Source organism: Drosophila albomicans, chromosome 2L (genome assembly GCF_009650485.2).
Source record: "Drosophila albomicans strain 15112-1751.03 chromosome 2L, ASM965048v2, whole genome shotgun sequence".
Taxonomy (NCBI): Eukaryota; Metazoa; Arthropoda; class Insecta; order Diptera; family Drosophilidae; genus Drosophila; species Drosophila albomicans.
The window spans coordinates 24,727,013-24,742,736 of NC_047628.2; the positions used below are offsets into that span (position 1 = coordinate 24,727,013).

The 15,724-nt window shown below is 35.2% G+C and overlaps 1 protein-coding gene across 3 annotated transcripts in view; it reads left to right on the forward strand.

Annotated features, from left to right (window-relative positions):
* Positions 1-15,724, forward strand: part of LOC117564987 (platelet binding protein GspB) — a 77,577-nt gene that overhangs the window by 12,906 nt on the left and 48,947 nt on the right. The window contains exons 1-2 of one of the 3 annotated variants that reach the window (XM_052001969.1): positions 1,123-2,275; positions 4,392-4,546. In XM_052001969.1, coding sequence (XP_051857929.1) covers positions 4,492-4,546 — 55 coding nt within the window. In that variant the 5' untranslated portion in view covers positions 1,123-2,275; positions 4,392-4,491. Of the gene's footprint in view, positions 1-1,122; positions 2,276-4,391; positions 4,547-15,724 lie in introns of those variants that run through there. The other 2 variants (XM_034243931.2, XM_052001970.1) reach the window with 2 other exon arrangements.

Genomic DNA, 15,724 nt, shown 5'->3' on the forward strand with positions numbered 1-15,724 from the left:
TTGTTCTTGCAGTTCGCAGAAAAGATCACAGACCTTCTGACCTCACTCTCGTCAGCTATCTCACTTTCGCTTTGCTCTCTCTCTCTCTCTCTCTCTCTCTCTTTCCCTCTCGTTCGATCTGTCTTGGCAACCCTAAGAGACAAGTGGAGCACAGGGGAGCGACACTAAAAAAGCTGCCTCGCGATCGTTGGAGGGGAGGTGTGTGTGTGTGTGTGTGTGACTGTGACGGGGGTAACAATATATGCATGCCGTCGCCGCCGTCGTCGTCGCGTCGCTGTCGCAGTTCTAAAAATATTTCAGGTCGCTCGGTCGTTTGGTCGGTCGCGATGGCCGCCTGTTCGCGTTTTGGTCTCGTTTGGGTTAAGTGTGCGGCGCATCTGTATCTGTATCTGTATCTGTATCAGAGTATCTGTTGTATCTGTGGCTGTATCTTTAGATATAGTAGGCATATAATGTATAAGGTATGCGTTCTTCTTTAAAGGTTCTTTGGGTCGTTGCGATATCAAATGTTATTCGATTTACATTGAATTAGATATTTACCGAGTTACTATGCAAGTCATATGTATGGGGTTGCTTTACTCAGAATGCGCCCCATTTGCAATTAATATGCATGTGTTTTTCTCTGTAGCTTCAACTGAACTACGAACAACTGAACAAACAACAACAACAACAACAACAACAACAATTGACAGACGAGGCCAAAGTATCAAATGGCCAGCGATACAGTCAGCGCAATAAGTATGCACTCACACACACACACACAGTTGCAGTTAAGTGCAGCTTTTGTATGCGTTGAACTCTGAACCAGCTGACCTTCATTGAACCCTTTTTCAGCTGCGCGCACTGCATAGCACAACAAACGAACGAACATACGAACATACGAACGTACGAACGAGCGAGAGAGAGAAAGATAAAAAACAGTGAGCGCAAACGTTTTGCTTGCATTGCTTCAACTGATAAAGCTCAATGCGCACTCTTCGTTGTACGTTGCGCTCGCTCTCTTTGCTTGGCTTGCGCTCTTTTCGCTCTCTCTCTTCTTTTTCCATATGTAAGTGTGTGTGCGTGTGGTTGAAGCGAGCGGCGGCTCCAATGGGGCGCTGCTGCGGCTTCAGTGCTCAGTACGTTGTCGTTTGCGTTTGCGAGACGTGCGAATTGCGCTCGCCGTCTACAACAACAACAAACAAACAAACAAAATAAAAACAAAAGCTACAAACGATCGCAAAACGAATTCTGAGATCGTCAGTTTTTGATTTTGTTTGCGCGCAAAACACAAAAAAATACGGTACAAACATTTAAGCCACACAATTCCAATTAGACACAAATCTGAAAATAAATAACATTCGCGTAACGGGAACGTGCGTCAAGCGTTGTGCGGCTCAAAAGCTCAGAAAGGATTAAAGCGGGCCAGCGACAAACACACAATAACAAAAAAAAAAAGTGCCACGCAACTCACGTGTTTAGTGGCCACCGCATAACACACAAAAGATACAAGATAAAGTAACTGTGTGTGTGTGTGTGTGATGAGTGTCAAACGTCAACACGCACGTGACTAGCAATTAATAAGTCCAAAACAACAGCTTAAATAACAACTAAAAAGCAAAAGCTCGAAACGAAAAAGTGCAAAAGTGAAATGCAAATTAGGCGCAAAGTGAATGCCAATTGGAGTTTGGGTTCCCAATAAGAATCGAGTTGCTCTTAAAGGTCAAAAGCTGTTGCTTGTGCTGCAGCATCACAAATTATAAATAAATAAATGCGATAACAACAACAAAAAGCAGTCGAAATTCAACGCGTGTGTCGTTCATTAAGCCAGAAAGCATAAGAAAACGAAATTCGTTGACATAATATAAAAAATTGGTTTAAAAATACATTTTTGAAGCGGAAATTCAACAACAATAAAAACAACAACGACAGTTAAGAAGTGCAAGTGCTGCACCCAAGTGATTTTTGTTAACCGTTTTTTGCTTAAGCTTAATAACGAGTGCAGTTTAAAAAGCTCATTAAAAAAATATATGTAATTACAATACTTAATTTTAATATGAAATAGAATTTACTTTACATAAAAAAACAACAAAGTCGGTTTTTGACTTTACGTTTTGTGCTTTTGTTTTTGTTTTTGCGGCTACTTTGTCAATTGGAATGACAAATTGACAGCAGTTACAACAAAAACAATAACAACAACAACAACGAGACAAACAATAGAAGTCGTTGGCGGCAATCAACGTGAAACAATCGACATAAAATACAACAACAATAAAAAATATCAATAAAAAATAAGGTAAATTCAAATTTGTTTTTACTGTATACAAATGCAAAAAAGCTGTTTAAATATTTGATAGCCAATCGCCGCGACCTTAAACTTTGTGTTTTTTTTTCTGTTTTTCTGTATCTCTTTGTTTGTTTCCCCCTTATAAAAAAAAGGTTACAGTTTTTATTTGATTTCTCGAGAGTGTCTCGAGTTGTATTTCTCTCTCTTTCTGCCTTCAAAATGTTCAACGGGGTCGCTTTGGATTAATCCAATATCGATTTTATATTCTTTTTTTTTTGGCACTGTCAAACTTTAATCCAGAATTTAGAAATAATTTGTTCGGCATTTGAAACAAGTTCGCGTCGAGTGAAACCGGTTGAGAATTATCATTGCACACTCGGCGTATGCGCGATTTGTTTATTTAAAAGCCAAAATGATAATAATAAATATGCGAATATATGTGCTAAACACAATTTGACAACGTTTAATTGCAGTCAATTAAACAAAGACCAAGCTAAGCAAACAAGAACTGTGATTAATCACGGCTAAAACACGACTACGCACATACTCTGCACTTGATTAATTGAAATAGATTTAATTAATGATTAATCGTTTGAAGTGTATTTAAATATAACACAATTAAATGGGGAATTAACATAGCTGGAAATTAATTAAGTTCTAAATTTGCTGGGTGTTTTATTGTTATTGAAAGCAGAACTTTGAAAGCTCGAATAAAGCATTTCTTCATTTTGTTATTATTAGAAGAGAAGCTTTGAAAGCTCGAATAAAGGATTTGTTAATTCAAGATAAAGGAAGGAAATTTTTGAACGATACAATGAAATATTTATTTGTACTTTAATTAAATGAAAAATAGCTGAATCAGTTTTTCAACTATGTGAATTAAACAAAATGTATCATCGATAAAATACCTTAGAGAAAGATTTTCATTTCCAAAGCACATTAATTTTGAAAGCTCTTTTATTAAATTGGAATTCTCCGAACAAATTTAGAAAATAAAATATTTAAATGCTAAATTTACTTTTAAAGCATGTTTATTTTAGAATATCTCTTTATTATTACAAATCATTTAATGAAATAAATTAATCAGTTATAAAGTTTTTTAAATTAAATATTTTTGATTGAAGTTTCTTGTTCTGAAAACTTAATAATCAGTTTTTCAACTAATCAAGAGGAATATTTTTTTTTCTTAAAGTTAATTTTTATTAGTCTACCATTTTTTTTTATTGAAAGTCATTTCAATTAAATAAATTGATCAGTCATCAAATATTTTAAATACAAATTTTTTGAAGTTATTTAATTTAAAGAATTGTTCTAAACTTTTCTTAAACAGTTTTTTAGTTAATCGTGGTGAATATATCTTTTTGAAGCGCATTTTTCATTAGATATCTCTATTTTAATATTAAAAATAATTTAATACCAAACATTAATAATTTTCTTGAATGAAATTTTATTTTTAAAAACGTTTTTTTAGATATCTTGACGAAATTAGTTTATAATTGTATCATAATCTTTCTATAGACTTGGTGTTTGTACAAATATTATTTGACTACCCTTCTAAGTCATTAACGAAATTTACAGGGTATGCTAAATACAGCATAAACAAAGCAAAACAAAGCAAAGTGAAGCTAAGCAGCAGCAGCAAGTGAGCAAGGCGAAGCGAAAGAAAAACAGCTGTACATTTGACAACAAGTGAATTAATTAAAGAAACACCTAAGCGCAGAGACATGCTTGCAGCCATATTTAATAGCCAGGCCAAATACTACATAAAGACATTAACGCAGACAACTTAAGGTGAGATGGAAATACGACAACAACAACAACAACAAGAAAAAACAACAAACAGAAACAGCAAGCAAAAGTCTAAAAAAAATAAACAGACTCTAATACAAAGACAAATTAGCGACATGAAAATGGCCAACAACCTGTTGCTTTTAACTTAATTGAAAAATTGGCTAAGCAACTAAAAAAAACAGAGAGCGAAAGAGTGAGGGAGAGGAGAGGGGAAAAAAACACCGCAATGATAACTGCAAAAAAATTCATTGAAATAACTTTATAACTAATCTTCACTTATTTCTCTTTTCTTCTTTTATTTTTTTCTCGGCTTACTTCCGGACCACAATTGCAGCAGGCAAAGGAGCGAAAGAGAGAGGGAGAGAGAGAGCAAGAGCGAGACAACAAATCGAATCGGTGCGGTGCGGTTTTGACAATATGTTGAGCCCACCATAATGAAGGAAATTGATACCGAGACAACAGTAGTATGGCCAGCCTGGTGTTATTCCGGTAAGTGAGACAGACACCCTTCCCCCTCCCACTCCCCCTCCCCCCACTCAATACATGCGCCCCTTCTCTCGTTGCTCTTATAATCATTCCCTTGTCTAAGCAGCATTTATCGCATTTAACTGCTGTGCGAACAAACACAAAACACAATGAATAGAGGTAGACCGAGACCAGACTCGGACTCTCTCCCTCCCTCCCACTTCCTCAGCTGTTCTACAATGAAGTAAAGGGGAAGAGGGGGAGGGGCACAAGAAATAGGTGTTGAAAGTTCAACTATCGTTTTACGCTTTTGTTTTCGCTGTTTTGTTGTATTTATTTCTCATTTGACTTTTTGTTTGTTTCTTTTTTTTTTTCTTTGTGCTCCCCATGCCCACCCATACGCCTTTCCCCTCTCCCCCTTCCCCCGTGCTACCCCGCTGAGCGTATTGTTGGTCAGTGTTTTGTGTCCACTGTGAACCATTTACTCACTTTTCGATCGCCACTGTTTCAGACCTCCACTGAGAGAGAGAGAGAGAGAGAGAGGGAGACCGAAAGAGAGACACCTTTTGTTGTCGACTTTATTTATTGCTGTGACATATTTTTATCAGCTTCATTTCGGTAGCTTACACATATTGATATTGATGTATTATTTACCTTTTATTGTCCATAGAATGGGCAAAGTTAACTTGTCATAACTAGCGAGAGGTTTAACGATAAGCAGCAATTGAATTTGTTGGTTTAGCTTCAATTTTATATATTTTAAATCTAAGCAATCAAATCAACTTTATTGATAAAGTGCTGATTTTTAGTGGAGGCTAATATTATTATTTCTACTTGCAATTCTCAAAATTTCATTACAATCGTGCAGAATATAAGAGTCTGCTCCTCTATAACATCACTTACTTCTTAGTATACTTTATACTTATATGGATATGCAACTCTTAATAAGTAGATATTGAAGTTGTTAAAAATATTCTTTGAAATTTTCTTATTTTGAAACGTATCAATCACATCAACTTTGAAGAATTAGTGCTGATTTTTGGCATAAACGTATGTTCTTATTTTTATTTGCAATCCTGAAAATTTGATGACAATCAAGCAAGGAAATACAAGTTTATTCATCTGTAACATCGTATCAATATTAATGTAGCATTGACTTTTTAGAATAGTATAGAATATGTATAGTTTGTATCATCGTAAGTATTTAATTTGTAGGAAATATGCTTCAAAATTTTAATATTTTTGGAAACGAATCAAAAAAAATTTACTTATAGCACTGATTTTTGGCATAAGCAGATATTCTTATTTCTATGTGCAATCCTGAAAATTTCATGAGAATCATGCAACAAAATTCAAGTCTAGTCTTCTATAATATCATATCAATATTAATATACCATTGACTTTTTAGAAAAGTATAGAATATGCATAGTTTGTATTATGGTAACTATTGAATTTGTTGGAAATAATCTTTGAAATGATATATTTTGAAATTAATCAAAAAAATTTACTTTAAAGTTATAGCGCTGATTTTTGGCATAAGCAGATATTCTTATTTTTATGTGCAATCCTGAAAATTTCATGAGAATCGTGCAACAAAATAAGTCTACTCTTGTATAACATTCTAACATTGCATTGTTAGTCGCTGTTTTGAGTTCACCTTGTGTGCGAATGTTGTTCACTTGAATGCCAAAACTTAAGTATCTGCAGCTGCTCGACTGTAGCTGATAATTATTATTATGAGCATGATGACGATGATGATGTCATATGGCCCATGGACTCACCTTTGACTTTTGTATGGCTTTTGCTCTGATCCCCAAAGCGCAAAAATACATAACGAGCGAAACAAAACCAGAATTTTGCTTCGTTGCACAACGAAAAGTAAAAGGCAAAAATGTGATCAAGAATTAGAATACGAATCGTAGAGATATTTCGATATGATAAGCATAAAATCAACATTTTGAAAAACTCAGTCAAATCAATGCAATCTTCAAAGAGCTTTCACTCTCAAACTCAAACGTAGAGCTTTCACACATATAGAAAACATGCACATGAAGCTCACCAATACTTGAACAAGTTTATCTTTATTTTTCTGCATTTTTGCAGCATTTGATCAGCCCTTTTTTGGTAGCCAGAGATTTTACAGCGACAGCCACTCCCCAAGTGAAATGCTGGTAAAAAATTAAGCATTCAGCATGCAAATTTTCATTAAAAACAAAGCACCTCACACACACACACACACAGAGATAAACTTAAGGTTCCCGATGCGTTGAGAATGCCCGAAAAAGCCGCAATTTCAATGCGCCGACGCGTATTCACTTGACTTGGGACACCGAATTGACTTTGACCGGTACCTCAAATAAGGCAATGCAAGAGGGAGAGAAAGAGATAGAAAGAGAGGGAGGGAGAGGGGTAGACATAAATGGCCCGGCAAGTGGCGATATAAAGAGAAAAAAAATGTATTGAGACGGCAAAGCGCGGCTTTAAAATTAAAATAATCAAAAATAAAAATAAACAAGCATGCAATGCTCTTGATGATGATAATGATGACGATGAGGATCGTGATGATGATGATAATGATGAGGGAAACAAAAAAAATAAAAAAAAACAACAACAACAGAAGTAAAAATTAAAATGCAAAACGAGTCTGAGACTGAGACCTGAGCACAGAAGGTGAAGAAGATTCTCAGTCTCGTCGCTGGAGAAACCGAACGAACCAAGAAACAGAAGCGACCCGTCGTCAGTCGTCGTCAGCGATGCCCCCTCGTGGAGGCTAATACAACAACAACAACAACAGCACGTATGAAGGTTGCAGTGGAGTGTGATCGACTGAGAGATACTGCTTATTTATGATGAGGAAAGTTTTTAGATTGAAAAACAGTAACTGAAAAAGCTGTGATTATATTTTAATAAACTTGTTCAATGCTTCATCATACCCTTCTACCCCTTTTGCTACAGGGTATTACAACAACAACTACTTACTTATACAATATCAATATGAGCTGAGCTGCAGTTATAACCTTTTGTCCGTCGCTTGTTGCGCTTCACTCTTTTGCCACTCTGTATTTTATTTTATTTCATTTTTTTTTTTTTGCTTTGTTTTGTATGTTTTGCTGTATTTTTTTTTTGTTCTCTCTCGACTCTCGAAACCTTTGACGCGAACTTATGCCCTGCAAATGGCCATGGAATGTTGACTTGTCTGGAACTCTGAGCTCGAGACTCGAGACTTGAGAACTGCCAACTGAGAACTCTCGGCTCAGCTGCAACGGGGAGTTGAAATTTTGCAGTCAGGCAAGCAAGCGAGCGTTTTGAAGCCTTTCATTCCATGCCATTTATGACGAATTCCAAATGCACTTTAAACTGAGTTCAATCCAGTTTATTGCCAATATCAATTAAACTGCAAATATAGAACAGTTAACGATATAAACTTGCAATGAAAGAATAAATATTTATGCTATTAAAAGCTATTAAAAGCTATATCATAATTTAAATATTAATGGGTGGCTGATAAATATGATTATTATATTATTTTTACCTTTACAAACAGTTTTAAAATATAGGATGACACTTTTTTTTAAGAAATAATAGGTAATGTATAAATAGGATTGAAGAAATGGTTATTATATTATTTAGTTTCGAAATATAGAATTAAACTTTTCTAATACTTAAAATGGAAATACCTAGTTAATAATATTGATTGAAGATATCCTTTGATATTATTTCTTTGTATTAACTTCGTTTTAGTTTAATCGTTTCACAAAGTTATAATTCAAAATAATCTTTTAAAAGCGCTTCACTTTGGTTGCATTTTTGTATCATTTGAAAAACTCCGAAAAAAAAGCTTTGCATAGTGCAAGCTTTATGTGCATGTCAAAGCTCTCTTTACGCAAGAGCAGCAGCAGCAGAGGGGCCACCGCATTAACAAACTGAAAGCGCAGTGTAGTCGATGTTGTCGTTGTTGTTGTTGCTTTTTATATGCCGATGGCGTGCAGTTGTCGATGACGAGCAGCAACGACTGCGCAGTCGCGTCTGCTGCTGCTGTTGTCGCTGCGCTGCGCTGCCTTCACCTTCTCGTCCTCGTTCATTATGTCTGCTCAACTTTGCACTCGGCTGCGGCAGAGGCAGCGGCAGTTAAACGACTTGAGACACGCACACTTGTTGCTCTTTCGCTCTTTGGCGCTTTGCCTTATTGCATGCAGTCGGCCGTTTTCGTCTTCGTCTCGGTCTGCGTCGCAGTCGTCGCACTTATTTATTATTTGTTGTAGTTATGATTTGCGATTTTAGTGCTGCTGCTGCTGTTGCTCGTGCTGCGCCCCCTCTTGGCCACAGCAATGACTATCGATGGCCGCACGGTAGCCGCCGCAGGGCGCAATTACGCCACTTGTTGGAATTTCACTCGACTTGGCCTCAGATTGTGTCTCTTGGCCCGAGTTCGAGCTGCGGCGTCGTCGTCTCTGTCTGCGTGTGTGTGTGTGTGTGCGTGCGTGTGCGCCTGCGCCCCTTTTACGTATTTTTTTTTTGCTTTTTCAATTCATTTGTTTTGTTTCAGTTGCGAGCCTAGAATCGCAAATGAGCAAAACGTGTAAATTATACGCGTCGCGGTCACAACCAACGCGCAAATAAAGCACACACACAAAATGATGGCGACGTCGACAGCGCAGTCGCAGTCGGAGTTGCTGAGACACAGTCACAGATTTCCTACTTTAGCTTTTGCTCTCTGAGCTTTACGCCGACGTCGCCGTCGCTGTCATTGTCACCCAAAGCGAAGCGACGCCCGCGCCTTTTGCGCTGTGTCAAGAGAGCGCACGAATGAGAGTGGGAGACAGAGTGAGTGAGAGAGAGAGAGAGAGTTGGGGAGTGGACATTTATTCATCAGCTTCAACTGAGCCACATCGATAATGAGTTGTCGCTGTGTCGCTTTGTCGCCGTCTCACCTGAAGTTACTCGCAACTTTAGTTATGTTTATTGTTTGTTTTCGCATTCCTTGGCGTCTTCTTTTTCTCTCCATCTCTCTCCCACTTTTATTGTCAAAGGTTCAGCAGCATCGCATCTATCTTAATAGCAACTGACTTGTCGACTTATCCATCATTAAGGTCAACCTTTCAATTGCTCTGCTACAACACCTAAAAGCTTAGCTTCTAACTTAAGCGTAAGCTTTTCAGTAACTGTTTTGTACCATTTCAATTGTAATTGCCAATTGTCCTAGATGCCACAAAAGTTTCTAAAGAAGTCAAGACATAAAAGATTCGCATTTCGTTTATTGTTATTAGGAATTTCAGTTGTCGTTAACTTGGGCAACTCAATTGTTAAAGTTTAGTTTCTTAGAAGAAATGAAATTGAAATTTATGTAATAATTAATTGTATTTTAATTGTGATTGATATTGATATTACAGTAATTCTTAACAAAGTATATTAAAATTCATCTCAGGAGTGCTCAGAACATATTCATTATTTTTGTAGTATTAGTATATTATAGAAATGTAGCATTAAATACTAAATTAAATACTTAGTATTTAATACTAAAGTTTATATTGATTTCCCCCTGATATACCAAAACTTATTATTTTATAATATTACAATCTAATACTAAACAGAATATAGAAGAAGCATATTAAAGAATAGTTTTTTTTTTATAATAATTTTCCACCTAAGTGAAATTTACATAAAATCTTGTTACTAAGCGTTTCCACAAAATTTCTCTTCTATTGCTTTTGCTTCTCTCGCTTTTGTTTTTGTGAATGGCTAAAGTTCAATTCAATTTCACTGAACATTAAACATTTGCCGCATTTGGCTGGCCAAAAGTGTCAAAAGTTCATTAATTTGAGTAACCTTTCGAGTGCGCTCTAATTGAATAATAATTGACATTAATTAAATACACAGCAAGCAGTCTTTTCACTCAGGCCCAACGAAAGGTGACTTTCAGTAATTCACAAAACATTTTTCTGCATGCTATTCATATTTTTTGCTTGCATACCCAGCAAAGTGTTCAAAAAAAAGGGAAGATTGCGATTTAGAAAGCTTTCAATTATAGTAAAGTGATTCAGCTTTGTTCTTTACTTATTTTATTCACTAAATTATTTCTTTATGGTATACAAAGTATACTATTTATTTCGCTCAGTAAGTGGTATAAGAATTTTAAGTGGTTCACAAATATATTTTATGGTATAAAAATATACTGTTTATTTCGATTATTAAGTGGTATAAAATTATATTTTATGGTATAAGAAATATACTGTTTATATCGGATCTTAAGTGGTATAAAAATGTTCTGTATGGTATAAAGATATACTATTTATTTTGGTATACAAAATATTCTATAAAAAATATACCATTTACTTCCCTTATTAAGCGGTATACAAATATACTTTGTGGTATACAAAATATACTATTTCGCTTCTTAACTATTTTAAAAGCAGCTTTTAAGTTAGCTTTCCCTACTTTTGTTTATTCTACAGCGCATTTTTTAATCGAGCATTCCGCTTATTACTTTTTTTATAACTTTTTACATTTTGAGCACACAAAACGGAATATAATTAAATAATTAAACAAAAAGCCAGCAAATTTAATGGCGTTAAGTTTACATTGAGCTTGTAGTTGTGTGTGTGTGAGTGATTGCTGAGTGTGTGTGTGTGTAGCTTATTACATTAACAATTGAACTTGAACTGCTGCCGTTTCTAAATAATAATAATAATAATAAAAAGTAATGTTAATAAAACGCAGGCGAGCAGAAGCACAACACAAATACACACACACATACACACCTCAGTTGGGTGCCCATAAAAATATGCGAGTGTGTCTGTGTGTGTGTGTGTGTTAACCATGACTGTAACAAATTTAACGAACGTCATTGAAACAAACTAAAAAGCAAAATACAGAAATAGCCGTGTAATTGTCAAGTCCAAGAGCGCGCGAAAAAAACGCTCAATAAAAGCAAAAAGCAACAACGACAACTACGGTAAAGACTTGTCCATTAAATTGTGAATCCAACTCAAGTTGTTTAATGTTTAATATACAACAACAACAAATACTCGATCGCATACCACAAGGTTGAATTCTCTTTTGATTTTGGCTTTGGGGGCAGCACCTTTTAGTACCTGATGGATACCCTCTACTCCTTTTACATATACATATATATATATATATGTATATCTTATGTATGTAGATACCAACGCGTAGCACCCCAGCAACAACAACAACAAAAGGGACAACAAAAGAACTGACAACGCTTTTAGAATTCAATTAAAAACGAATCATTGTACGACACTCGCAACATGGAGAAGCTACAGCCGAAGCTGAAGAAGAAGAAGCAGACAGACAGACAGCAGATAGAGGAGGATAGAAGAGAGAGGGGGGACAGCAGTTAGCAGCTGAAGGCGGCACATGCGACGATCATTGGCGCAGATATTGACAAAATGTCGCAACGTGAGCAAAATATTGATGCGAATTGGCAAATCGCAGCAGCTCTCTCTCTCTCTCTCCCTCTCTCTCACGCTCACGCTTATGCATAAAATATATGTAGTGGGAAGAGACGAAGGGGAAGGGCAGCAGCTCTCTCATTGTATGTGTGTGTGTGTGTATCCCAAATGTGTCGCCGCTGCTTGAAATTGCCAACGTTTATTAACATTTCGCAGTGCGAGCGACATCGATCGATTCGAGGGAGGGGGAGGGGGAGAAGCGGGGGCGAGAGTGTCTCGAGAACCTGCTAAGGTGAGGCCTTTTACGACCCCAACAAATCACGCTCACAAAACACAAAACAAAATAAAACCAAACAACAAAAAGTAACTGGCAAGCGAGATTGACATGTTTCCAGTTTCAGATGGAATACAATAAATAACTTCAAATATGTTGAAAACATTTTCCGCATCATTTCTGAAATTAATGAACTTGACGTATAATTTTAAATGATATATGTATAGTCAACTCTTCCCTTTTTACTTTTATTATTACAATATTAATTTTTTAAATTAATGAAGTTGAAATATAGTTGAAATCATCAAATAAAAATTATTAGGTTTTAGTTTTTAGGTAGTATAATAGTTTAATAGATAATTTGATGAATAGTTAGATAGTTTGTATAATATATGTACATTATTTTATTATTAATATTACAATAATAATATTGATATAGGAATCAAATATGAAAGATTTCCGTTATGGAAATTATCAAACAAGTTTATTATTTCAGTAATATTTTAGAAGACTTCTCTACACTTTATTACAATAATAAAAATTTGATTTTGAGCAACTTTCATTGAATAATTTGATGTTTTTCTGAAAAGTAAAAGCAATATTACGATCGTCATATCTAATATTTACAATATGTATAAATAAACACTTATAGAATGTAAATAGGTTAAGAGCTGTATTCATAAAAAAGAAAAGAATTTTAAGCTTACATTGTTCTAAAATTTTGATGCCATCCAGCAAATTTTTCTTGAAGTTATTGTTTAACTGAGCTAATGAAATCGAATTCTTTTATGATGTAATTTGTTTATAACAGATTTTTTATTGATGTATTACAACTATAGAAAGTAGTTGCATTCAGTACATAAAAAAGACTCTTACTTCAAAAATACTTGTATTGAATTATCGATACTTATTGACAGTGTGCCCAGATGCTTTTTCATTACAAATTGCAACCTCCTAGATCTTACCTTGTTATAAGTGTCAGTCAGGTAATCGAAGAATTTGGGATCAAATATTTATTTTTTCTATTTACTAAAGAGTTAATTGTTTATATAATATCTTATTACTTTAGAAAAAAGGCATACAAATAAAGTAGCGAATAGTTTTATGCCTAAACTACTTTCTATACATTTTATCTTTTTAAAAGCAGTAAAATCAAATTGCAGGTTTAGTCACAAAATGCAGTTCACTTTATTAGTATTATTTGCTCAACTTTGACACAGTTCTGATTCACCAGCGAACTGTATTGCAAAAAAGTTTTGAATTATTGGTGCTAAATTCCGGAAAAAAACGTCGTAAATCGTTGTGTTTTGTTATTGTTTTTTTTTTTTTTTTTGTGTCTCGAATATTTGCTGCCGTATTTTACAAGTTTTGTTGATTTTCCTCTGACTGCGACGACAACGCGCGTGACCCCCAAGAAGAGTCGAGTTTAGGTTGGCTCTAACAGCTTTTGGCCAGGTTTGTTTTTTTTCTGTTTTTCTCTGTTTTTTATGATATTCTTATGCTGGCCTCGCCAGCTTTATGACACCAAAGCAGTGAGCAATAGAGAAGCGAGCGTTTCTCGGAGCTCGTCGATGGGTTTTTGTGGACGTCTTTTGGTCGTGTTTGATCATTCAATTTGAAAGTTATTCATTATTCGATCACGTACGCACGCCCAGCTACCAATCGAGTACTCACATGCTCACAAGAGAGAGAGATGGGGAGACATAGAGAGAGGGAGACAGAGCAGGAGGTCAATGTTCGTATGACAGTTGGTTTGGCATTTTAACATGCGGCTGCTTCTTCCTCTTCTTCGTTACTTACTGTCTTGTATTTTGTTTTTTTGTTTGTTTTCGGTCGAAATTTTCAAACACTGGCCAACACAATTACAAATTGAATTTCTGACACGTTGAACACATTTGGCGAGTCGTTTTTTTATGACGTCGTCTAATGAACTTTTCACTTAACGACCTGTTGCCTTCTTCTTCACAATCTTCTCTTCTCTTTGGGGGTTTGACAACTTCTTTAAGAGGCTGAGGCAAGATTAGCCAACAACTGCAACAGAAGCAGCAGAAGTTGCAGCTGCCATTAAATGAAGTCGCCACTTCCTGCACTCACACAAAGCGAGTCCTGAAAGAAGCGACCAAGAAATTGCCAAGGAAATTAACAACAGCAGCAGCAGCAACATCTAATCTTCATTATCAGCTGGAGATGGCAAATGGGAGTCTCAACATCGAAGAAGTCTTCAGAGATTGCTGGGTTAAGAATACTGCAAACAGAGGAGGAAGGGGAGGAGAGAGAGAAAAACTTGCCGCGCACACGTTGTAAAATTGCTATTAAATTGTTGCTGATTTTATGTTTTGGGGCTGGAGGATTTCGTTCTCTCTCATTTGTAGACTTCCTCTTGGGGGCTATTTACACTTGCCTTTTACTTTGCTTCATTCGCTTCTATTTTTATGTTTACTTAGTCTGGGTGTTGACGAGTCTCTAACTCTGCTGATGATGTCTCAATTAGCTTGCTGGATTTTTGTGGTCGAAAGAAGAACGAACTGTCGTAGTTATCATAAAAATGACTTTTCGATTAACTGAACTATTGCAATCCGAGCAAATGAGTTTTATACTTTGGCTTATCCGTTTTTAGATCAGAATTCTGATTCAGAACTAATAAAGTCCGCATTCTTCTAGAGATTGTCTTGAACTGTTTATCTTGAACGTATTATCAGCTTCACTTTTTCTTTCATTCTTCTCTTTTTTTTTCAAGCCCTTTGTTTTGTTGTCTCATTCAAAAGTTTTGCGCGGTTTCCATATTGAAGAATTGCTGATTGCTTTCTTCACATTTCGTGTTCTGTTGTCTTTTCATATGGATAATACCCATTCATGGCTCTTTATCAACTCAGTTTCGTATTTTTATACTTTTCATGCCTTACTACCAAACAGAAGTCGATTCATGCTTTTCATTCTTTACGCTATTCACACATTTTTGCGATTTATCTTTTTTTATGCCAGCTTTTATATTCATATTTTTCGTGTCTTCTTTCTTTTACTATCTTTTGACATATCTTTGAATCTAGTTATTTTAGGAGTTATGATTTCACAGATTACACAGTATTTTACATAGATTTTTAAGCGTTGATAATTTGTTATTGAAATCGAAAATAAATATGAATGAATTTAGGAAAAACTTCTAAAAAATTGCCTTGTAAGTTTTAAAGAACATTCTTTTAAAATATCCCAAAAATGGTTTTAGTATATTTATTATTTAAATTAAATATATAAAAATGTGTCGTAGAGATATTAGCAAATTCGATTTTTGGTGCATTCAGTAATAACTATAATTTTTATGATTCCTGAACATTTGGTTGCTATCGGACAAAAATTGTAGAATTTATTTAAAAAATACTACGGATCTTTTGTTGTTTTGATTGATAATCTGGTATATTTTGCACACTATGGTATATTTTGAAATTAGCACTATATAAATATACCAAATTTAGCCATTGGTATATTTTTAGTATTCTGGTATATTTTGCACTATATGGT